This window comes from Tenebrio molitor, chromosome 5, assembly GCF_963966145.1.
Source record: "Tenebrio molitor chromosome 5, icTenMoli1.1, whole genome shotgun sequence".
Classification (NCBI taxonomy): domain Eukaryota; kingdom Metazoa; phylum Arthropoda; class Insecta; order Coleoptera; family Tenebrionidae; genus Tenebrio; species Tenebrio molitor.
Genome location: NC_091050.1, coordinates 18,325,689 through 18,348,966, shown reverse-complemented (window position 1 = coordinate 18,348,966; position 23,278 = coordinate 18,325,689). Strand labels below are relative to the sequence as shown.

The following is a 23,278-nucleotide window of genomic DNA, read 5'->3' as shown; positions in this document are numbered from 1 at the left end:
CGTTCCTCCGAACTAGTAACGGCACGACAAATCAAACGATTCCCAATTATTCCTGCCCACACGTTGATCGAAAATCTTTGTTGGAAACGACGTTCTCGGATTTGGTGTGTTCCGATCAGATGTGGATATTATGCGAATTGAAAACTCCATCTCGAGTAAATCCTGCTTCATCTGCTTAAAAAATTGGGTTCTTCGTCGATTTTTTGAAGAAGCCATTGACAAAAGCAATTCGACGTGGTGAATCTTCTGGTTTTAAGTGTTGGACACGTTGAAGATGATAAGGATGTAATCCCTCTTTTTGCAGCGTTCTCCAAATTGTAAAATTGGAAACGCCCATTCTTAATGCAAGTCGTCGACAACTAACATTCGGGTCTTCCTCACAGTTTGCAGAATTTCAGGCTCCAAGTCCAAAACATGGCGAGATCTTGAACGGGCTCGGTAGGCTTGGCTTGGCTTGGTAGGACTAAAAGTACCATAATCTGGACAAGTCGTGGCAGCTAGTGCCAAACCTGATTAATTCGATGTAATTTTCTTTTAGTAAGAAAACAAAACGTTTCTGAAGGTTTATTTACATAAATATATTTTTTTGTATTATGTGTTCCAAAAAGAATTAAAGTGTTTTGATATAAAAATGCATATTTGAATACCAAATTTGATAGATAAATATTTTCTACTCTCGTAATAAATTAGATTTAATCATAGTATAGTAAATACAAAAACGGTAAGGACATTTTACCGATCGAAGACAATTGTTTGGAGAAAAGAGCGCAGCGACGACTCCAATTATTGTCTGATTAACTATACGGTATATAAATAATGTTTGAAGATAAAAACAGTAAATCATTAAAATTTAATTTTGTAATAAAAAAAATAACAATCACCGTTACTGAAAATTTATCAAATTTATTTTCTTATTTTTCTATTCTTACTTTTTATTATCAACATGCAGCATTTAAAGTGTGTTAATGCTATACTATGCCTCCATTGCGAAGACGGGCCCATTAGCAGCACGTAACTAAATTTGAAAGAGGCCGCTTTATGGGAAGGCGAGAAGCAGGTGGCCACCGTGTTACGGTGTTGTCATGCCTGGTTTGAAGACCAATATTACTGAAACTTTCACCGTTTTATCTTAGTTATGGCCCAATTATTGTACAATGTTTCATCAAAATATTATGCTATTTCTGGGTGTTGCATTTTCCTCGATAAGTAGTATATTTCAACATAAGATTTGTTTTATTATTATTTATTATTACTATGACTAACACAAAAGCAAGAAAACAAAGAGCTACGGCGATTAAAAAAAGTTATGTGAAAATTAGCAGTTTATTAGGATTTATTGTTTTATCGACCTATTTTCATTCGTTTTCCAGTGTCGTTAAGTGGAGCAAAACGATGAAATAAATTTAAATAATCAATAACGGAGAGAGATGTTTTTCATATTTTCGTTTAAATAAAACGACTTAATTATCAAACAAATTACTTTTCTTTTAAAAGGACAATTAACGCTATGATATCGATTAACAATATGTATTTTTAATAATAATAAGTCTATAATAAAATTTTTAGAATCTGCGTCTCTAATAGATCTTTTATTGTATTCAATTTGGAATCGTTTATGGTTATCTCTTAAAGCACTCGTAGTTTAATAGATCTCTAAGAAATTTTTTATCAATATGTCAGTGTATTATTGTCATTTACACCAAAAAACTTCCAAAATTAATGTTCAAACTCTACTTTTTAACATATGTTGCAGATGTAGTTGCATCCGTTACCTTGAATTGCCAATTAATACAAAATTCCCTAGAATTTGAAAGTTTAATTTTTTTATTTAAAAATTAAAACAAGGGTGCAAATTCTAAAAAATAACATAAAAAACTCGTTTTATAAGGGTATTGGCGTACTCGTCCCATACAAAACTCCCCTACGGGTCGTTTTCTACACTTGGGACTCGTGCGCCAAATCAACCGTTATAAAACTCGTTCTTTAATATATTATTTGAATTTCTATGTTTTATCGATGTGTTCTAGTATTAAAACTTGTCCAAAATGGATGTTTTGGAAGAAACGAAGATATGTCGTTGCTGTCACGGCATTTCTTGGCTTCTTCAACGTTATACTCTTCAGTCAAATCTCAGTATTGCCATCGTAGTCATGACAGAAAATAAAACAATTGTATTAGATGATAACAGTGTTGTCTATGTAAGTAAATACAGAATCATCCTTTAAAGACCGGAATTTGATTCGGATTCCAAAATCCAAGGTGACGTACTTAGCTCAATTTTCTAATAACACTGTTGTCTGTGTAAGTCTTGATAATTTAAAATTTTTACAAATACTGAATCATTGTTTAGAGGCCAGAATTTGACTGGGATTCTAAAATCCAAGGTCAAGTTCTGACCTCTATGTTCTACCGGTATGTCACAAGTCAGCTCTTCGGGGGTTGGCTATCGGCGAAGATCGGAGGAAAGAAAATGTTTGGAATTGGAATTGGAGTCCCAGCTCTGTTAACATTAAATTTTTACAAAATGTGCTGAGTGACCTTTTGGTTGCTAGTTCGGATGGACGCTAATTTAGAAAATCGGTGGATTGGTCGTGATGTATCAGTTTTATGGCCAGCTCGTTCACCGGACTTAAACCCTTGTGACTTTTTTTTTATGGGGGCCATTTAAAACAGATTATGTATGAGACTGCAGTTAACACCGTCGAAGAATTAACTGAATAATGCGCCTAGTCATTTCGACAAAATTCCGACATATTGGTGAGAACTCAAGCTTCTATGACTCGAAGGGCACAAGAGCGTGCATCGATAACGGAGGGCGTTATTTTGAGGCTTTCATTTAAACGTTAGTGCCCTTGATCAAGTGTGGTGCATAAGTTCAATGTCACTCTCACTTCTTGCTACGAATAAAGAATTGGTTTTTGCTTGATTATCGTTTTTAATGCACTCGCGGAGACATTGGCGGGTACTAGAATTTACGATCAAACTAGTTAAAATTTTATTTTAGAATGATTTTTCAAAAAAATGGTAAATAGAAAAGTAATTTATTTTGATGAGTTCTATCACCGTTTAAATTTTCTTAACGCATTTCAATAACATGCTGCATATTACCATATTACATACCTACTACCGTTACGATAAGACAAGTTGTTTATTATGAATCAGTTTGGAATAATAATCATATACTTACAACGTGTTTCACGTAAGAGTAAAGTCCTCGTCGAAAAATAGTCAATTTTGACTTAAATTGTAAATCATTTTACAATAGGAGAGAGAATACCATAATATACCTAATTCCATTATACCCTCTAATTTTATTGCCCCTTTGTTGTGCAGTATCCACTCAAGGAAGGGCAAACATCAGGTAAACTAACAACCCCTCCTTATTTATGGTAGTTATAAGACGATTTTCTCTCCTATTGTAAAATGATTTACAATTTAAGTCAAAATTGACTATTTTTCGACAAGGACATTACGAGCCTGACGAAATCTAAACGCAACACAAAATACATTTCAAAATGGGAACGAGATTCATGAAAAATTATAAATTGTAGTTTTGGACATCCCTGACTAACACAATCGCTGGGGAGCTTTTCCGCAAATGTGTGAACAGGGAAATCTAAAAACAAACTACTTTTTGTCAAAATATGATTAATATATGTTGTTCACGTTGAGTTGACAATTTCAAGGTTAAATAATTTTATTTTTTGGCTCTGTAATTATGTTTTGTAAATAGTGACATGCAAGTAAACACCGTTCACGTTGGATTAATCGCATTATATTGGTTAGCTGCATGTCACTATTTACAAAACATAATTAATTACTGAGCCAAAAAATTAAATAATTTGACCTTGAAATGTTCAACTCAACGTGAACAAGGTTTACCTAGTTACTCGTGAAAATTGAATATTGGGTTGCATTTTGAGTTCGTCAGGCTCGTACTCTTAAGTGAAACACGTTGTATAAGGCACTTAGTTGTTGAAAAGTTAAAAAAGAATTATCGAAGCACTGTTAAAACAAATACATTTTTTTTGATAATGGTAGTGAGTAGGTACCTGTACATATTTATGGCACAATAACAAACGTTTCAATTCCTTATTCCGTTCGTTGTAATAATGAAGTATAAACGTTCTTTTGTTTAAGTGTATTGTAGTGAACTTGAAACGTGGTTAATATAATATGACTGGAGTACCGATCGAAACAGTCTCAGAAATTGTATCCCCGAATCAAGTAAAGTAAGTGATAATTTGATATATTAAGTTAAATTTGTTTTACTATTTTTATAACAACTTTTCTTAGTGACATTTTTTTTTCAATTTGCTTTTTTTATTATGGTGAACTAAACTGACTAAACTCTGTTTCCACTGTTTGAGAGCTACTGTTCGTATCTGTAATTATTAATACCAAGCTAATAAAGATTTGTAAAGGAAAATGCCTTAGCTGCCGCCTTTATAATTTAGAAATCCGGTAGATCTCACACAGTTAGTTCCTCAAATTGAAAAAATAATTACTAGAAAATTATAACACATAGGTACTAAAAAATGTTACTCGAATAAAACTTTTATTTTGTCTATTTCTTTACCCAGGAGAAGTTTGTTATCTTATACCCCAAACACCCTCATTACTGTTACTATGAACATAATTATTACTATATCTAACACAAATGCAAACAACAAAGAACTACGTACGGCTATTGTTTATGACATTGTGTGAAAAAATAGGAGTTTATTAAGATTTTTGCGCTACCAAACCAAACCAAAAGTTGCAAAAACCACTTGTCATTTCCAACAGCATTTTTTTCATATTTTTGAACCAAATAAAGGCACAAAGGTACCAGAAAATCATAGTTTGGGTTGAATATTTTCCAATATAAGTACAGTTTTAAAGTAATTTCAAATGACTAATGCCATAAAAGTGTTATTGTCAATGCAAAATGGTTTTTTGCAACTTGAGTCAACTTTAGATACGGAATTGGTTGCAATGGAAAAAACAAATTAACAAAACTGTTATAGATTATGACGGTACTAATACCGAAAACCAACATACCAATGGTACTAGTGCTGTTACGTAGTGGAAATAAGATGAAATAATCAATAATGATTATATTTTTGCATGTTTTTTTTAATAGGTACGACATTTTAAAAGTACAATTCGCTCAATGATAAATCTTAACAACAATCTTTAATTTTGAAATAATCGCGAAATTTTGAAAAAGACATTCCTATTTTATTTATTTGTTCCAGTGGCAACACTTGCCCTTCATGGATGTTTTGGAGAAAACGAAGATATGTCGTTGCTATTATGGGATTTTTTGGCTTCTTTAGCATGTATACTCTGCAGTCAAATCTCAACATTGCTATCGTGGCGATGACAGAAAATAAAACAATTGTATTAGATAATAACACTGTTGTCTATGTAAGTCTTGATAATTTAAAAAAATTACAAATACTGAATCATTGTTTAGAGGCCAGAATTTGACTGGGATTCCAAAATCCAAGGTCACGTACTTAGCTCTATGTTCTACGGGTACATTAGCAGTCAGCTCTTCGGGGGTTGGCTATCGGCGAAGATCGGAGGAAAGAAAATGTTTGGAACTGGAATTGGAGTTCCAGCTCTGTTAACATTGATAACTCCATGGTGTGCTAGAAGAAGCGTTTATCTTTTGTTGACAATCAGGATAATGGAGGGAGTTTTTGAAGGTGTGACGACACCCTGTATCTCTGCTTTGTGGTCAAAATGGGCGCCTCCGTTGGAAAGGACGATGTTGGCAACTTTGGCTTTTTCAGGGTGTTATGTAGGCACATTAGTGTCGATGCCAGCCAGTGCATATTTAGCCACAGTACTCGGATGGCCCAGTATTTTTTATTTATTTGGGAGTGTGAGCTTGGTCTGGTTTGTGATTTGGTGGATTTTTGTTGCCGAATCGCCAGCAGAAGATCCAAGAATCTCGAAAGAGGAACTTGAATATATTCAAAATACTTTGGTGAATGTTGACTGTAAAAGAAACATAAGAAATCCTTGGAAAAGAATTTTTACTTCTAAGCCAGTCTTGGCAATTGTTGTGGCACAATTTACGTACGACTGGGGATTTTACATGCTTTTCATTGAACTTCCCACATTTATGAAAGGTTCGATTAAAACTAAATCAAGCTTTTTTCAGGCAATTACGTTTTTTACAGACATTCTTAAATTTGATTTGGGCCAATCTGGTATTCTTTCGAGTTTACCATATTTGGCAATGGCGGTTATGCTCCCGTTTTCTGGTCAAGTAGCAGATTGGTTCCGGAAGAAAAAATGTTATACAACAACACAAATAAGAAAAAGTTTGACTTGCGGTTCTTTCGTGACTAATGCTGCCTTAATGTTAGCGGCCACATTCTCCACATCATCAACATTAACAGTCGTCTGTTTAGTTCTGGCTGGAGGGTTGGGAGTGTGGTCATGGTCTGGGTTTGGGTAAGAATCATATCGGTAAGCACTAGAGAGAATCTCTCGGTTACTTTCAGAGTTAACCATTTGGATATTGCTCCTCAACATGCTAGTGTTATCATGGGTATTAGTAACACTGTGGGCATTTTAGCGGGGATATTTAACCCCATACTTACTGGTTATATTGTGACCATGCAGGCAAAACATATTTCAGCTAAAAATACGTTCTTTATTCTTTCTTATTTTTTATAGACAGCTGAACAATGGCGGATTATGTTTAGCATATCCATCGGCATCTTTTTATTTGGTGCTATTGTATATGGAACATTTGCATCGGGGGAAATACAACCTTGGGCTGTTGAAGTTGAACAACATTCCAAGAGAGGAATCAAAATTGACATAATCTGAAGATTACAAAAATAATTTCAACTTGTAATCATAAGAATGATGAGATAAATGCATTGTAATTAAACTATTAATAAATATTTTGTAGATAAGTTTGGTACATTTTATTCACAACCAAATGACTAAGGAAGCATCATTGTTTACGACAACCGACAATGAAAATTAAAAAAAAGTTAAGTGTTGAACAAATCTGACGAACAGCAGCAAATGTAGACAAGATCGAAGATGATGCTTCACAATTTTAACACTAACATAAGCGCGATTTCTTATTGACCTCACTTCCGGACATCGGGAATATCTTGATTGCGATTTTTTATTGATTTCATTCATTTATTTTCAACGGAAAGTTAAGCGTTGAACAAATCTGACAAACAACATTGAAACAATTTTTTTTCACAAACAACGGTTGACATGACGACGTCCTCCGCACACTTATTAATCATTCGGTTTTTTCGATGGCGTTGAAAAAATTTTTTTTCAAAAAGATAATTGTGAACGAATCATAGAGATATTACAACAACTATTGTACAATACACGTCCGTTAGGGCCTTTACAGCCTCGCCAGTATTATTCAACTCGCTCTGCGAGCTCGTCTCACAAAATCTCTGGCGCGGCAGTAAAGGCTATCCTAACGGACTTCTACTGTAAAATACTATTATGAAACCGGATAGACGTAACCAGGCTTCGTCAGAATGGAAGTGCCGTGGAGAGAATCTCATCGTTACTTCGGAAGTCATAAGACGAATTACAGAGACATACTAAATGTTTAGTTCAAGATGCTGAACAATTTTTTAAATTAAAAAATTAAAATCTTAAAAAGCTGATAGAATTTGATGTACGAGTTCCTATGCTCCAATCATAAATGTGTCTTGTTCAGGAGTGAAAACTATGTATATTAAAAGAATAACATTTTATGAGCCAAATTATTGTAACGAATAATGACGTTTGTGACAATTCAATGATTGTGGGACAAACTGCGTCTCAAGTTCTCAATGCTTTTGTTTTTCACAGCCCCTCCAGCTCATTTTTTTAAACACACGCTACTCAACTATCATTAGAGTAAGATAAGTCATTCATTATGAAGATAAAACTACAACATTATAGTAATAACAATAATAATAATACATAAGGTACTTAATTATTAAAGCCAGTAGAAAAGTGATATAAAGTGAGCGGCAAAAGTATGGAATCAATTCTTTAAAAATTTAACAAAATTTCTTTCAAAAAAATCTTTGGACAGGTCGATTTTAGTTTATAAAAATACATATTTTAATATAAAATAAAATTCCAAGCAGTAATTTGTTTTCGAGTTATGACGTCATCGATATTTTTTTTTAAATAGAAACACCCTATTTTTTTTCTTGATTCTGATAGCCCTTTTAATTGTCTAAATGACAGTGTAAAAATTTTGTTATCTTACATAAGGAAATTTTTGAGAAAAAAAAAAAAAGTTGGAAAAAATAAATTTTATAATGAACAAAAACAAGTCAAAAAATCAAGTAGGTAAATCAAACAGTCAAATGTTACTGTCAATTTCATTCGTATGTGTTATTTGTTTTACAAAACGTTTTCGAAAATGACTCATTTTACAGAAACACAACGTATAGAAATTTTCATTTTGATTGGATGCGATAGATAAAACTGAAACAGGGGGAATTTCTTCATAAACTTGCTTATTGTCAACAAGCTGGGGGATGGCAATTCGAACATTTAATTCCATAATTTTAAGTACTTAGTAATACAGTTTTTGACTTGTTTTTGTTCGTTATAAAATTTATTTTTTCCAACTTTATTATTTTTTTTCTCAAAAATTTCCTTATGTAAGATAACAAAATTTTTATACTGGCATTTAGACAATTAAAAGGGCTATCAGAATCATGAAAAAAAATTGGGGGTTTCCATTTAAAAAAATTATCGATGACGTCATAACTCGAAAACAAATGACTGCTTGGAATTTTATTTTATATTAAAATATGTATTTTTATAAACTAAAATTGACCTGTCCAAAGATTTTTTTGAAAAAAATTTTGTTTAGTTTTTAATGAATTTATTCAGGTAGCTCGGTGGCCGCATGGCTGTCGGAGACAGTGCTCCGAGGTTGCGGTCCCGGCGCTAGTGGGTTCGAATCCCACCGAAGGGGGAGGATTTTTTCGAAGGAAGGAAACTCCGCCGGGCCATGGATGTGTGTGTATGTCTAGTAGGGGCTGACGGTAGGGTGGTGGAAGGAAGAGCGACACTCTCCCGACACCACCGCGAGGTCAGCAGGGTTCAAATCCCAGGACGAATGGGCCTCCCATGGATGTTTGTGCTGTATTTCATGTTGTGTTGTCCAGAAAGAAAAAAGGAGAAGAGAGGGTGGGTGTGGGTGGCCGGGGAAAGTACCCCGGAGCCCCGCCGCACAAAGGAAAAAGAGGAAAAAGCCGACCGCAAGGTACCTGATAGACCAGTACGGTGAAAAGGGAAAGGTAAAAAAAAAAATGAATTATTCCATACTTTTGCCGCTCACTGTACAGTGTATACCCACATTAAAAAATATATTTTATGGTAGAAGTGGTACTATTACAGAAGTCGGGCACAATTAACAAAGTTTTTGTTTTTTATTTCACTCGTTATGATTATAAACGTTATTTTGTTTAAGTGCTTATACTGAACGTGAAGCGTGGTTAGTGTGACTGAAATATGACTGAAGTACCGATCGAAACAGTTTCAGAAATTGTATCCACGAATCAAGTAAGGTAAGTCATAGAAATTGTACCTTTTAATTTATTATTTTAAATTAAATTTGTTTTATATAATGTTAATCGCATTAATGTTACTATGAACATAATAATTAAAACTACATCTAACACAAATGTAAACATCAAAGAATTACGGCTATTGTTTAAAAAATTATGTGAAAAAATAGCTGTTTATTAAGATTTTTGTCACTACCCAACCATTTTCACTTTATTCGTAAGATTTAGTTACGGAATATTTGTTGGGTACAATAGAAAAAAAACAAATCTCTTATAGACTATAACGGTACTAGTGCTGTTATGTAGAATAACTAAGATCTAATGTTAACAAAATGTAAATTTTTAGGCAGAATATAGCCTAAGGGAGTCCGTTTCGGCTCAGGGACGCGAGGGTCGCGGGTTCAATTCCGACGCAGGGCAAAATTAAAAAAAAAAAAAGGCTATATTCTGTCTCGTGATTCGGAAGTCACGTTAAGCCATTGGTCCCGGTCTATTGAGTTGGTCATCATGCCCCTCATAGATTTGTAAACCAGTCATAGACTGTGTAACAAATTTTTACCACACTATCAAAATTAAATCACCTTCTTTATATGGATGACATAAAACTTTATGCATCTAAAAAGAATCACATTTTATCTTTATTAACAATAACTGAAAATTTCTCAAATGATATTAGCATGAGTTTTGGTATTGATAAGTGTAAAACGCAATCAATATGTCGCGGTCATTACGAAAATTTAGAATATATAACTAAAGAAGGAGAAATCATTAAAAATTTAAATAAAGGAGCATTTTATAAATATTTAGGTATTAATCAATCAAATCATATTCAACATTCAATTATAAAAGAAAATTATAAAAACAATTTTATTTAAGAATTAAATCTATTTTAAAATCAAAATTAAACGGTAATAATTTAATTAAAGCAGTTAATACATATGCTGTTCCATTGTTGACCTATTCTTTTGGTATTATAAAATGGTCCAAAACTAATTTACAGAATATAAATATTCAAACTAGAGTTCTCTTTACAAAATTTTGTAAACATCACCCCAAATCTGCTATTGAAAGATTTAATTTACCACGCGAAAATGGCGGTAGGGGTTTTTCAAATCTAGAAATTCTACAACATAATCAAATTGCTTCACTAAAAAATTATTTTCTCAATAGAGCTCGTGATAACACTTTTTTTAATGCTTTGGTTTCAGCGGATAAAGGTTGCACACCTTTAAATTTAAGTGATAATATAATTTCAGATATTGTTGAGCCAAATATACCTGACACTATAGCAAATATAAAACAAAAGTCTTTACATGGGAGATATTTTAAAGAGCTAGAACAGCCAGAAATTAATATTCAAGCTTCTCATGCATGGCTTAAAAAATCAAATATTCATCCTGAGACTGAGGGTTATATATTTGCAATACAAGATCGTGTTATAAATACAAGAAATTATAAAAAACACATATGCGGTTTACAATCGATCATTGATAAATGTAGGATTTGCGGAACTGAAGGGGAAACCATTGAACATATCATTTCTTCTTGCACCGTTTTGGCTCAAAGCGAATATAAAAAACGTCATGATATATTCGCAAAAATTATACACATGAATTTAGCAGTTAAATTCAATTTATTAAAGGATACACAACCACATTACATTTATAAACCAGAAAGTTGTTTAGAAAATGACAATTACAAATTATATTTTGATCGCACAGTTTTAACTGACGTTCACATTCAGCATAACAGACCAGACATTATTATTTTAAATAAACAACAAAAGCAAGCATATCTTTTAGATATAGCTGTTCCAAATTCACACAATATAACACAGACATATAATACAAAAATTAATAAATATTTAGAACTCTCCGTTGCTATGAGAAATCTTTGGTGTTTAGAAAAAATTTCGATTTTACCATTTATAATTTCAGCAACAGGAATAGTACCCCAATCTCTTTTTAAAAATTTAAAAATTTTGGACTTAGAGAACACATTGGTGGTTGAAATTCAAAAAGGTATATTATTATACTCATGTCACATCGTTAGGAAATTCCTTAACATTGACACAGAACATAAAACACATAAAAGTCAAAATGCGGAGGCGAGACGCCGGTAATTATGTTGATAAGCACTGCACTATTACTTGATAGTATTATCCGTAATAGTGTATGTACTCCGACAAAATTGCCGTGCCGCCGGGTGGAGGTGGGATACGATATCAATAAGATTAAATGGAACAGTTAAATTAAGTTGTCATAGCAATGACCAATCAGGGCTTAAAATTTTAGATCTTAAAAGATGCTAAAATTTTAACGCCCCTTTAAAAATTACAGAATACGCCTCATATTCCGTTAATAAAAATTTGCATTTCTCTTTTATTTATTTGTTCCAGTGGCAAAACTTGTCCATCATGGATGTTTTGGAAAAAACGAAGATACGTCCTTGCTATTATGGCATTTTTTGGCTTGTTTAACTTGTATACTCTGCAGTCAAATCTCAGCATTGCCATCGTGGTCATGACAGAAAATAAAACAATTGTATTAGATGATAACAGTGTTGTCTATGTAAGTTTTGATAATTTCAGAGTTTTGCAAATACAGAGTCATTTTTTAGAGACCGGAATTTGATTGGGATTGCAAAATTCAAGGCCACGTACTTAGCTCTGTTTTCTATGGATTCACGAGCAGTCAGCTCTTCGGAGGTTGGCTATCGGCGAAAATCGGAGGAAAGAAAATGTTTGGAATTGGAATTGGAGTCCCAGCTCTGTTAACATTGATGACTCCATGGTGTGCTAAAAGAAGCGTTTATCTTTTGTTGACAATCCGGATAATCGAGGGAGTTTTTGAAGGTGTGACGTATCCCTGTATCTATGCTATGTGGTCAAAATGGTCGCCTCCGTTGGAAAGGACGATGTTGGCAACTTTAGCTTTTTCAGGGTGTTACGTAGGCATATTAGTGTCGATGACAGCTAGCGCATATTTAGCCACAGTACTTGGGTGGCCCAGTATTTTTTATTTTTTTGGGGGTGTGGGCTTGGTCTGGTTTGTGATTTGGTGGATTTTTGTGGCCGAATCGCCAGCAGAAGATCCAAGAATCTTAAAAGAGGAACTTGAATATATTAGAAATTCTTTGCGGAATGTTGACGCTAAAAGAAACATAAGACATCCCTGGAAAAGAATTTTTACTTCTATGCCAGTTTTAGCAATTGTTGTGGCACAACTGACGTACGACTGGGGATTTTACTTTCTCCTCACTGAACTTCCCAAATTTATGAAAGGTTCGAATAAGGCTAAATCAAGCTTTTTCAGGCAATTATGTTTTTTACAGACAAACTTAATTATGATTTGGACAAAACTGGTGTTCTTTCGAGTTTACCATATTTGGTGATGGCGATTATGCTCCCGTTTTCTGGTCAAGTAGCAGATTGGTTTCGAAAGAAAAAATTTTTTACAACAACACAAGTAAGAAAAAGTTTGACTTGCGGTGCTTTCGTGATGAATGCTGTCTTAATGTTAGTCGCCGCATTCTCCACATCATCAACATTAACAGTCGTTTACTTAGTTCTGGCTGGAGGATTAGGAGTGTGTGCCTGGTCTGGATTTGGGTAAAAAACTTATCCATAAGCACTAGAGAAAATCTCTCGGTTACTTTTAGAGTTAACCATTTGGATATTGCACCTCAACATGCAAGTGTCATCATGGGTGTTAGTAACAGTGTGGGCACTTTGGCGGGGATATTTGGCCCCGTAGTTGTTGGATATATTGTGACCGCGCAGGTAAAATATATTGCAGCTTAAGACACGTTATTTACTTCGTTAATCCATTTTTACAGACAGCTGAGCAATGGCGGATTGTTTTTTACACAGTCAGCAGCATATTTTTACTTGGTGCTGTTGTATATGGAATATTTGCATCGGGGGAGGTACAACCTTGGACTTTTGAAGTGCAATTGGGCCACAACATTTCAAGAGAGGATACCCACGGGCATATAAATGAATCTTATCAAAATTGATGTATATTTTGTTTTCAATTATATGAATTATACAGTGTCCCACTACTCGCTCCTCAGAGAAAACTGACCAATGCCGACGACAATCTAGATAACAAAGTTGGGAATTTGATCTGTCTTGACTGTTCGTATGATTACACTGAGGATCGTTTTGTGATCGGGATGATTCATGTTAGGAAAACGTTGGACATAAACCCTTACGGCCTCTCTACCATTCCGTCCACATTCTCCGTAAATTATCAACATTTCCACATAATCCCCTGCAGAATATGTGATGAAAGAACACGGTTGACCACGACGGCGCCGGCGGTGCTAAAGCGATTTGAAGGGATTTAAATGAAATTTTGACACTGACCTTTCTAAAAAGTCGGTCATAGCAACAACTACGGAAAATAAACCTGGATGGCTTAAAACGCTTTGATTGGTCGAATTATACCGTTCAAGATAAAGTCCATTCAAAAATCAAAAAACCACCAACGTCGCATTTTCCTCGATAATTACTATCGGCAAGGCTGTCTAGTGTAAAATTTCGTGAGACTTGTAATTTTGAGGTTAAATGTTTATTAAGTGTCTTGTTTTTCTGGGCATGTTTAAGTAAAAATAATAAGAATAAATAAATAAATGAAACGTGCTGCTAATAAAACAATATGAACGAAATTTAAAGCAATTGAATTTTATTTTGAATCAAATAAATGTCATAATTTATATTATCCGTTCACGATTATTTCAAATTCGGACTGTCTATGAAAATCTGACATTTTAGTTGGCAATATTGTGATTTGGCATAATAAATCTATTTTATGTTATAATTGAATTACACTAAATCAATTAGGGAATTGACAACAAGACGAATATTTAATAACGAAACGTCATATGACAGGTCCTGACGCCAATCTAACAAAAAAATATCGTGGCCTCCTGCGTGTTTAAAATAATCGTGAACGGCATATATGTCGTTATAGTTTGTCCAACGAGAGATTGGTTGACATAAAAATCACTAAATTCTACGCAGAGAAAGTAGTACCTAGCGCGCGTAAAATTTGAAATATATCCTTCAAGCAGTAACATTTTCTTCCCTGAAATTATCCTGTAATTAATGAAGTACATTAACGAATAAGAGATAAAATGAATGAAAATATTACAGTTGCAGTATTTTACACGAAGACGTGTACTCTTGATAACTACTTGCCTCAAGAATATTTAAAAGTAAAACAAGATCGTTTATATATCAACTTTATAGCAATGCGAAATCAAACGACTTAATTTTGCTGGTTGTGAAATGTCTACGAAATTGTTGTGTTCAAAATAGCGGAAGATCAGTTCGTGAAGCAAAATAATATGGGGAACTTCTCAGGGGGCTAGGAGTTAAAATAAAACAATTCCTTGGATTGAAGGACGCCTGTATTTAATTTTTCAAATAAATAAAATCAAATACGTTCTTGTTTTCACCTGCAGTAACTGGTTAATTTCAAATTAAATTTCTGACTTACACAAAATTATGGACAGTGCTGCTCGAGTATGCTTAAGACATAATACGTAATATAAACATAAATTAAATCCTGAGACTTCCTGCAGACATTTGTCTGAATGACCGACTATCGTGCGCCAGTCCGAATTCAATTTGACATATTAAAATATATTCTAGAATATTAACTTTACTTATTGAATAAACATAAGAAGAGCCTGTGGCGGTAGAAGACTGAAAATTTAAAAAAGAAATATTTCATTGAAAAAAAACTAGCTTTACAGTGCACAACCCTTGTCTTACTGCTCTGCATCATATCATTGAGTACAACATGAACTTCTTGCTTAATATTGCAATGCAAGTCTGCTGTAACTCTTCTGGGTTACTGCCTCGTCAACTTTCTTGATGATGTTTTATTTGGACCATCTTTACACTTTGACACTGTGTTGACTAAGCATCTCGCAGTGACCTTTAAGAAAAATACTTTTAACCCTTGACTAATCTGACCTAATCAATGATGATGTCAATAAAATTATGATATAATACCATTTTGTGTTATAAGGTATGAAAGGCAACCTCCAGTGGACTTTCAGTTGTAAGTTTTTCATTTATGAAAAATGAATAAGCACTTGCATCATCCTCTGGGCTGCTGGGTTGCCAGCTACAGTCAAATAGCTTCGGGTTGCCTACAAAACAGTTTTAAAGCAATATAATTAAATTAAAAATATTATCTTCATACCTTTGCATCAGTCTAGATATTGTTCGTGATATCACTAAAGGGATTCATGTTTATAAATAGAAATGTCACTTAAAATCGGCACTCGAAGGTAAACACTAGGGAACTTATAGAACAGAAACAAACTAAAACAACAAACTAACTAATCTTAAAAACTTGGAAAGTTTAAACACCACAAAAAAATAGTTAAGCAAGAAATAACGAACAAAACACACATTACTCGGAGGTTAACAATATAGAACTTAGTCAATACAAACGAACAAACTAACTTATCCCAGATAATTAAGAAGTTTTAAACACAACAAAATACCTCACTTGAAGACGAAATAGCAAATAAACCACACACGGTGTTGACGATTCAAAATGACAGCGGCAACGACAACAGCTGAAATTTGACAATTTGCTGTGACAGCATAAATTGGCGTAGGATTACAATGCCCGCGAAATTATTTCAAAGGTACCACCACAATAATTTATTTTATTAAATTTGTTTGTATTGAATTCTAGTGCATTTTGTAGTGTTGGGTTACAAGCCTACTATTTAAACTCTCCCAATCTCTCGCTGGACGGAGTTTACAAACATGTGTACCTGCTTTCAAAACTTTCGCGTACACCTATTTTTCACTGTTTTAAATCAGGGCTGTAATTAATCAACTCTGACATTTAAACTTTTAAAAAGTCAAAATTACTCGACTGACAGAGCAAGACTAAGTTTTGATGCTTTCCAAATTAGAAGAAGAATGGTCCATAAGAAGGGTTACTACTCATAATGGGCTAAATAAAAGCAATGTTCTACAGGTAATATGTAAAGAAGAGGTGGAAAACAAGAAGGAACTGTGAGTAGAAGACCGATCATAATTTTTTTAATTGCTGTCAATGTCACCTTTAACCTAATCTCAAAATTACCCGTTCACACTGCTTAAATTTTGCAAAATTGTTGTTACTTGATTTTGAATGTGTACGCGAAAGTTTTGAAAGCAAGTGTATGAAAAAATATCTACCTAGGGTTTTTTAAATTTTACCAACCTAAAGCAACAGGTGGTGGTTTTGGTTCTGGGATATCCTGTATGTAAAGCTGAAGTTTATCAAAATGATTTAAATAACAAAAGTAAAATTTTATTTATGGAAATCATTACAATTTTTTAAATATCCATAAAATTTAAATTAAATTTTAATTTTATGGATATTTAAAAAATTGTAATGATTTATTATACATAAATAAAATTTTACTAATTGTAAGAAAACAACAGTTTCTCAAGAAAAAACAACACAACCAGATAATTTCAAGGGCGAAAATTCATTAATTTTTTTCATTCCACTGTCATTTCACAAAGATGTTTACCGCTATCTTTGATCAATTGATTTTCACTTAACGATTTTATTGAGGCGCTCAGAGAATGATTACAAATCTGCTCGAGTACCATTTTTTTCTGATACTGTACGATCTTTAAGACTTCAGAATGTCATCTTTGCAATAACGCACTTGTTTTGGTAGATTTGCACTCTGCAAGATGCTGCGAAATATCTGGTAATAACTGTTTTAAACCAACACAAAAAACAATCACAAGAGCTGCAGAACCAATTATAAATACCAAAACGTAGGCACTAACTTAACTTTTGGCTTCTGCATAGCTACAAAAGTTTTACATATTTATCTTTTTGCTTCGTTATCGTTTAAACAGTATTCGTTACTATTACCATTGCAAATACAAATAAAAAGGGTCCTCACTTTCATTGCTGATCGCGATTTTGGAGTGTGGTGAATATAAATATGACGGAAGGATCGGAACAAACAATTGCACAAATTATATCAAGTGAATTTAGGTGAGTCTTAAAAGTTTTGCTTCGTAAAATTTCACAAGCAACATAGTTATTGTTAGAGAATTCCTAAAACGTATGTCAGTAACAATAACATTCGGCGGCCCCACTGCTATGAAAAGTGAAGTTAAGCAATGTCGGACGCGATCAGTCTTTGGATGGGTGACTGCCCACCCGAATGATTTGCATAAAACGTTTTTTTGTTCGACGAGCCCCTTAAAATCTCCAACTCGCTTAAAATCTTTAAAATTAGCTTGAAGTTTCGTTTTGACAAGTTGTGACACAGGAGAAAATTCTCAAATTCTGACAGTGTCGAACAGAAATTAATATTTGTACCTAGACTTTGTATTATTTTTTTTTGTTTTAGTAGCAAAACTTGTCCACGATGGATGTTTTGGAAAAAACGTAGATATGTCGTTGCCACTATCGCGTTTTTCGGTTTCTTCAACGCCAGTGCGCTTAAAGCAAATCTCAGCATTGCCATCGTAGCCATGACAGAAAATAAAACAGTTGTATTTGTTGATAACACTGTAGAGAATGTAAGTTTTTCCAACTTGATAGTTCAGAAAATTCTAAGTCATCGTTTAGGGCCCAGAATTTGATTGGGATTCCAAAATCCAAGGCTACGTACTTAGTTCCTTTTTTTACGGATACATTACGACTCAACTCTTCGGGGGTTGGCTGTCGGCTAAAATCGGAGGCAAGAAGTTGTTTGGCGTCGGAGTTGGAGTCCCAGCTCTGTTAACACTGATAACACCGTGGTGTGCCAAAACAAACGTGTATCTTTTGTTGACAGTTCGAATAATCGAAGGAGTTTTTGAAGGTGTGACGTATCCTTGTATTCACGCAGTGTGGTCAAGATGGGCGCCTCCATTAGAAAGGACGAAGTTGGCAACTTTAGCTTTCTCTGGAAGTTATGTAGGCACACTCGTGTCGATGCCAGTTAGTGCTTATCTAGCAACAGTGCTCGGATGGCCTAGTATTTTTTATTTTTTTGGAGTTGTGGGTTTGGTCTGGTTTGTGATTTGGTGGATTCTTGTGGCCGAATCCCCAGCAGAAGATCCAAGAATCTCAAAAGGAGAACTCGAATATATTCAAAAATGTTTGGGAAATGTTGACGCTAAAAGAAATATAACGCATCCTTGGAAGGAGATTTTTACCTCTTTGCCAGTGTTGGCAATTGTAGTGGCACAGTTTTCCGACAGTTGGGGATTTTACATGCTCCTCACTGAACTGCCCAAATTTATGAAAGGTTCGATTCACTTTTTCTTACTTTCTTCAGGCAAGCATTATTTTTATAGATACACTTAACTTTGATTTGGACAAAATTGGTCTTGTCTCAAGTCTACCGTATTTGGCAATGGCCATCATGATCCAACTTTCGGGTCAAATAGCAGATTGGCTCCGAGAGAAAAAAATTTTTACAACGACCTATGTCAGAAAAATTTTCACTTGCGGTGCTTTCGTGGTCCATGCTGCTTTCATATTAGCCGTAGTATTCTCTACCTCATCAGCAGGAATAATCATCTACGTAGTTATGGCCGCAGGACTTGGAGTGTGTTCATGGGCTGGGTTTGGGTACGAATCTTACTACTAAATCTTAAATATCAAAGGAAATTCCTTGATTATTTGTAGAGTTAATTATTTGGATATTGCACCCCACCATGCTAGTTTTATTATGGGTATTGGCAGCACTGTGGGATCTTTGGCGGGGATATGTAATCCCCTACTTACTGGATATATTGTGACCACTCCGGTAAGTTATACGTTAAAATATACTCCTACTTCTTACTTGTTTGTCACTTTTTTGCAGACAGTTGAACAATGGCGAATTGTTTTTTGTATAGCCAGCGGTATATTTTTATTTGGCGCTTTTGTATATAGCATATTTGCGTCAGGGGAAGTACAACCTTGGGCTGTTGTAGTTGAATCGAAATACGACCTTCCTACAGAAGAATTGGTACAGACGGGTCATCAAAATATATCTCATCAAAAGGACGTATTTTCTATATTATGAAAGAGAAATAAAACTTAAAATTACTAGAATATTTGACAATATTCCATTCGATACACTAGAAGTCTCTAGAATATGAATTGAAAATTACCGAAAAAAATCTTCAAAAACTTTTATTTATTAATTTAACAATTATGAAAATATATCACGTAGATCTTCAACGTTAATTAACTTTTCTCCTAACTAAAACAAAATCAGTCATTTTTATCTGCAAACAGAGATAAACTTTGCGTTTATTGTTACACAAATCCTATAATATAAAATTTTTATGACGCTATTTAAATGTAATTCAGCAAGGTCCAAACATGTGAATGCCTACTGCAGCCTAAATTACCAAATAGGTATCTATTTAGATGTAACTAACGTTACTGTTATGTAAGTTATTCATTACGGTGAAGTTGCAAAATAATAGTAATTGTTAAAATAAACACAAAAGTGCTATTTACATACGTTTAATTTTTTTTCCTAACATTAATGAACATTGTTTATTAGAATGTCTACAGAAGTCGTGGTAAATACTAAAACATAATAACTTATCTTTTGGTTCTTGCATAAGTACAAAAGTTTCACTAATTATTTTTTTATTAACTTGTCATTTCTGCAGCTACTGCTGTTCGTTACAACTAGAAAACTCGTTTAAGAATAATTTTTATATGGACACTAGGTGTTTACAGTGAAAGTGAAGTGCAGTGAACGCGAACATGACTCAAATACCGGAAAAAACAATTTCCCAAAATGTATTAACGAGTGAAGTTGGGTAAGTTTTAAAATTTAACTCATTATTTTAAAATAAAATTATACAAAGAGAAAGAGAATATTTAATACTACATGGTATAGCAGCAAAAATTGTTTTTGTAAAAATGTGATATGTTAAATAAAATGTATTCTTTTTTAATGTAGTTCTTTATTCAACACGCCAAAATTGTTAGTTTCAGTTCTGCAAAAGTAAATTTTTTTAATTATAACAAAAACAATAAAAGAAAACTTACTTAAAAGCATCATGACTATTTATTTTTTCCTCATTCTAGAGGCAAACCTTATCCAAAATGGATGTTTTGGAAAAAACGAAGATATATGGTTGCCACTATAGCATTCTTTGGTTTCTTCAATGCCTATGCCCTTAGAGCCAACCTCAGCATCGCTATCGTAGCCATGACAGAAAATAAAACAGTAGTATTAGATGACAACACTGTTGTTTATGTGAGTTTTGACAACTTGATAGTTTTTAAATACTAAATCATAGTTTAGGGACCAGAATTTGACTGGGATTCCAAAATCCAAGGCTACGTACTCAGCTCATTTTTCTACGGATACATCACAACTCAACTTTTTGGAGGTTGGCTGTCGGCTAAAATCGGAGGCAAGAAAGTGTTTGGGGCTGGAGTTGGAGTCACTGCTCTGTTAACACTGATAACACCATGGTGTGCCAAAACAAACGTGTATCTTTTGTTGACAGTTCGAATAATCGAAGGAGTTTTTGAAGGTGTGACGTATCCTTGTATTCACGCGGTGTGGTCACGATGGGCGCCTCCATTGGAAAGGACGAAGTTGGCAACTTTGGCTTTCTCTGGAAGTTATGTAGGCACAGTCGTGTCCATGCCAGCTAGTGCCTATCTAGCAACAGCGCTGGGATGGCCCAGTATTTTTTATTTTTTTGGGGTTTTGGGTTTGATCTGGTTTGTGATTTGGTGGATTCTTGTGGCCGAATCTCCAGCAGATGATCCAAGAATCTCAAAAGAAGAACTCGAATATATTCAAAAATGTTTGGGAAACGTTGACGCTAAAAGAAACATAAGGAATCCTTGGAAAGAGATTTTTACCTCTTTGCCGGTGTTGGCCATTGTAGTAGCACATTTTACCGACAACTGGGGATTCTACACACTCCTGACTCAACTTCCCAAATTTATGAAAGGTTCGATTAAATCCTATGTTTGCTATTTTCTGACTTTTTTTTGCAGATATGCTTAACTTTGATTTGGGCAAAACTGGTTTTCTTTCGGGTTTACCGTATTTGGCAATGGCCATTATGATTCAGTTTTCGGGTCACGTAGCAGATTGGCTGCGAGAAAAAAAGCATTTTCCAACAACTAAAGTCAGAAAAATGTTTACTTGTGGTGCCTTTGTAGTGCATGCGGCCTTTATGGTAGCGGCAGCATTCTCCACCTCCACTGTCGGAACAATCATTTATCTAGTCTTGGCTGTAGGACTAGGAGTATGTTCGTGGTCTGGGTTTGGGTACGAATACTACCACTAACCGTTAAGATTTAATAAAACTGTTTCGAATACTTCCAGAGTTAACTATTTAGATATAGCACCTCAACACGCTAGTGTTATAATGGGTGTTAGTAACACTGTGGGCACTTTGGCGGGGATATTTAGCCCTATACTCACCGGCTATATTGTGACCACGCCGGTAAATTGTACTGTAGTTTAAGATATATTTTTTAATTCGTTTGTTACTTTGTTGCAGACAGCTGAAGAGTGGCGGATCGTTTTTTGTATAGCCAGCGGTATATTCTTATTTGGTACAGTCGTATATGGAATATTTGCATCCGGGGAGGTACAACTTTGGGCTGTTGGATGTGAACTAAAAAAAGACGATTCTTCAGAGGAACCAGTACCAGCAAGCTATGAAAATAGATCCTACGAACCTGATGCGTAGATTATTCTTTTTTTATATTATGAAATAATTTCTTATATGTAAATCAGAAAATCAATAAGCAGACGTAAATGTAATGATGAGAAATCAATACATTTTTTACAAAAATTAATTTTTACTAAAGGGTGATTTTGAAATAAGTGTGGAAAAAACCGGTAACTGGTGACGATGAGAATAAATTTTTTAGTTGTCGAGATACAAATGGTAGTAGTTTAGCAACAATAATAATCAAAGGAAAAGGTGCCCGTCAGTCACAAATGTGACATTACTCCTTTAGATTATTTCCATAGAAACATTTACGAACCAGTGTGCTAGCACCTACGACTTTATTGTGGAGTTGATGTAACAATGGTTACTAATGAAATGAAGAAATTCGGACAAATTTTCCCTATTCATAGGCGTTAAAAATACAGGGTTATTCTAAATGATTGTAGTCGAAGTAGGCCATGCCCATGTTATTACATTTTTGCCGCTTTCATGTGAACTGTCAGTTTTGTCGCTGTCACTGTCATTTTTTAGGTGAAAAGTGCGGTGATGAGATTTTTATTTATTTTTGTTAAATTAACGATTGAATCCAGATATGTTGAGTTGTTTTGCACCTAATTTGACTCCCGTGTGTGAACGGTGTGTACTCACTATTCACATCATTTTGATGTTTTTTATGTGGAGCGGCAACCATAAATTTTACATTCAGTTTTCACGCCTACTTCGACTACAATTATTTAGAATAACCCTGTACAAGGATATGGGGTAATTTCCATCCTTTTGATTTCACTCCCAAAAGTCATTTACGCAGAATTATTTCGTATCAAAGATACCCCACATTTTTTATCCAAACTTATTTCAGAATCACCCTGCATACCATTAGTAAACAAATTTTTACGTCGATTTCTTAATAGTAATGAAAATCATCGATTCTCAAATTTATGAAAAGTTGAATTCATATTTTTTTTGCTTTCATCATGAAATTATAACGGATGTTCAGATGAAAAGTTTATCAATTTGG

At 34.1% G+C, this 23,278-nt stretch overlaps 4 protein-coding genes across 6 annotated transcripts; all 4 read left to right on the top strand.

The window, feature by feature from the left end:
* Positions 1-3,705: 3,705 nt before the first annotated feature.
* On the top strand, positions 3,706-6,892 carry LOC138132133 (vesicular glutamate transporter 1-like). The gene is made up of 6 exons (XM_069049528.1): positions 3,706-4,232; positions 5,241-5,412; positions 5,462-6,125; positions 6,177-6,453; positions 6,504-6,624; positions 6,679-6,892. The coding sequence occupies exons 1-6, from the start codon at positions 4,177-4,179 to the stop codon at positions 6,832-6,834; spliced, it is 1,446 nt and encodes a 481-aa protein (XP_068905629.1). The 5' UTR covers positions 3,706-4,176; the 3' UTR covers positions 6,835-6,892.
* Positions 6,893-9,399: 2,507 nt separating this feature from the next.
* On the top strand, positions 9,400-14,284 carry LOC138131506 (vesicular glutamate transporter 1-like). The gene is made up of 6 exons (XM_069048562.1): positions 9,400-9,566; positions 11,965-12,136; positions 12,186-12,849; positions 12,900-13,176; positions 13,227-13,347; positions 13,404-14,284. The coding sequence occupies exons 1-6, from the start codon at positions 9,511-9,513 to the stop codon at positions 13,581-13,583; spliced, it is 1,470 nt and encodes a 489-aa protein (XP_068904663.1). The 5' UTR covers positions 9,400-9,510; the 3' UTR covers positions 13,584-14,284.
* A 3,113-nt stretch (positions 14,285-17,397) lies between these two features.
* LOC138130782 (vesicular glutamate transporter 3-like) lies at positions 17,398-19,764 on the top strand. Of its 2 annotated transcripts, none has more exons than XM_069047425.1 (6): positions 17,398-17,605; positions 17,970-18,138; positions 18,188-18,851; positions 18,901-19,177; positions 19,235-19,355; positions 19,413-19,764. In XM_069047425.1, exons 1-6 carry the CDS (start codon positions 17,553-17,555, stop codon positions 19,614-19,616), a joined length of 1,488 nt encoding a protein of 495 aa, XP_068903526.1. In that variant the 5' UTR covers positions 17,398-17,552; the 3' UTR covers positions 19,617-19,764. The 2 variants fall into 2 exon arrangements, with proteins under 2 accessions (XP_068903526.1, XP_068903525.1); XM_069047424.1 differs by having other exon boundaries at positions 17,967-18,138.
* A 139-nt stretch (positions 19,765-19,903) lies between these two features.
* Positions 19,904-22,384, top strand: LOC138130783 (vesicular glutamate transporter 3-like). Of its 2 annotated transcripts, none has more exons than XM_069047427.1 (7): positions 19,904-19,954; positions 20,278-20,370; positions 20,642-20,813; positions 20,862-21,525; positions 21,572-21,848; positions 21,906-22,026; positions 22,084-22,384. In XM_069047427.1, the coding sequence occupies exons 2-7, from the start codon at positions 20,315-20,317 to the stop codon at positions 22,273-22,275; spliced, it is 1,482 nt and encodes a 493-aa protein (XP_068903528.1). In that variant the 5' UTR covers positions 19,904-19,954; positions 20,278-20,314; the 3' UTR covers positions 22,276-22,384. The 2 variants fall into 2 exon arrangements, with proteins under 2 accessions (XP_068903528.1, XP_068903527.1); XM_069047426.1 differs by having other exon boundaries at positions 19,904-19,988.
* The last annotated feature ends 894 nt before the right edge of the window (positions 22,385-23,278 follow it).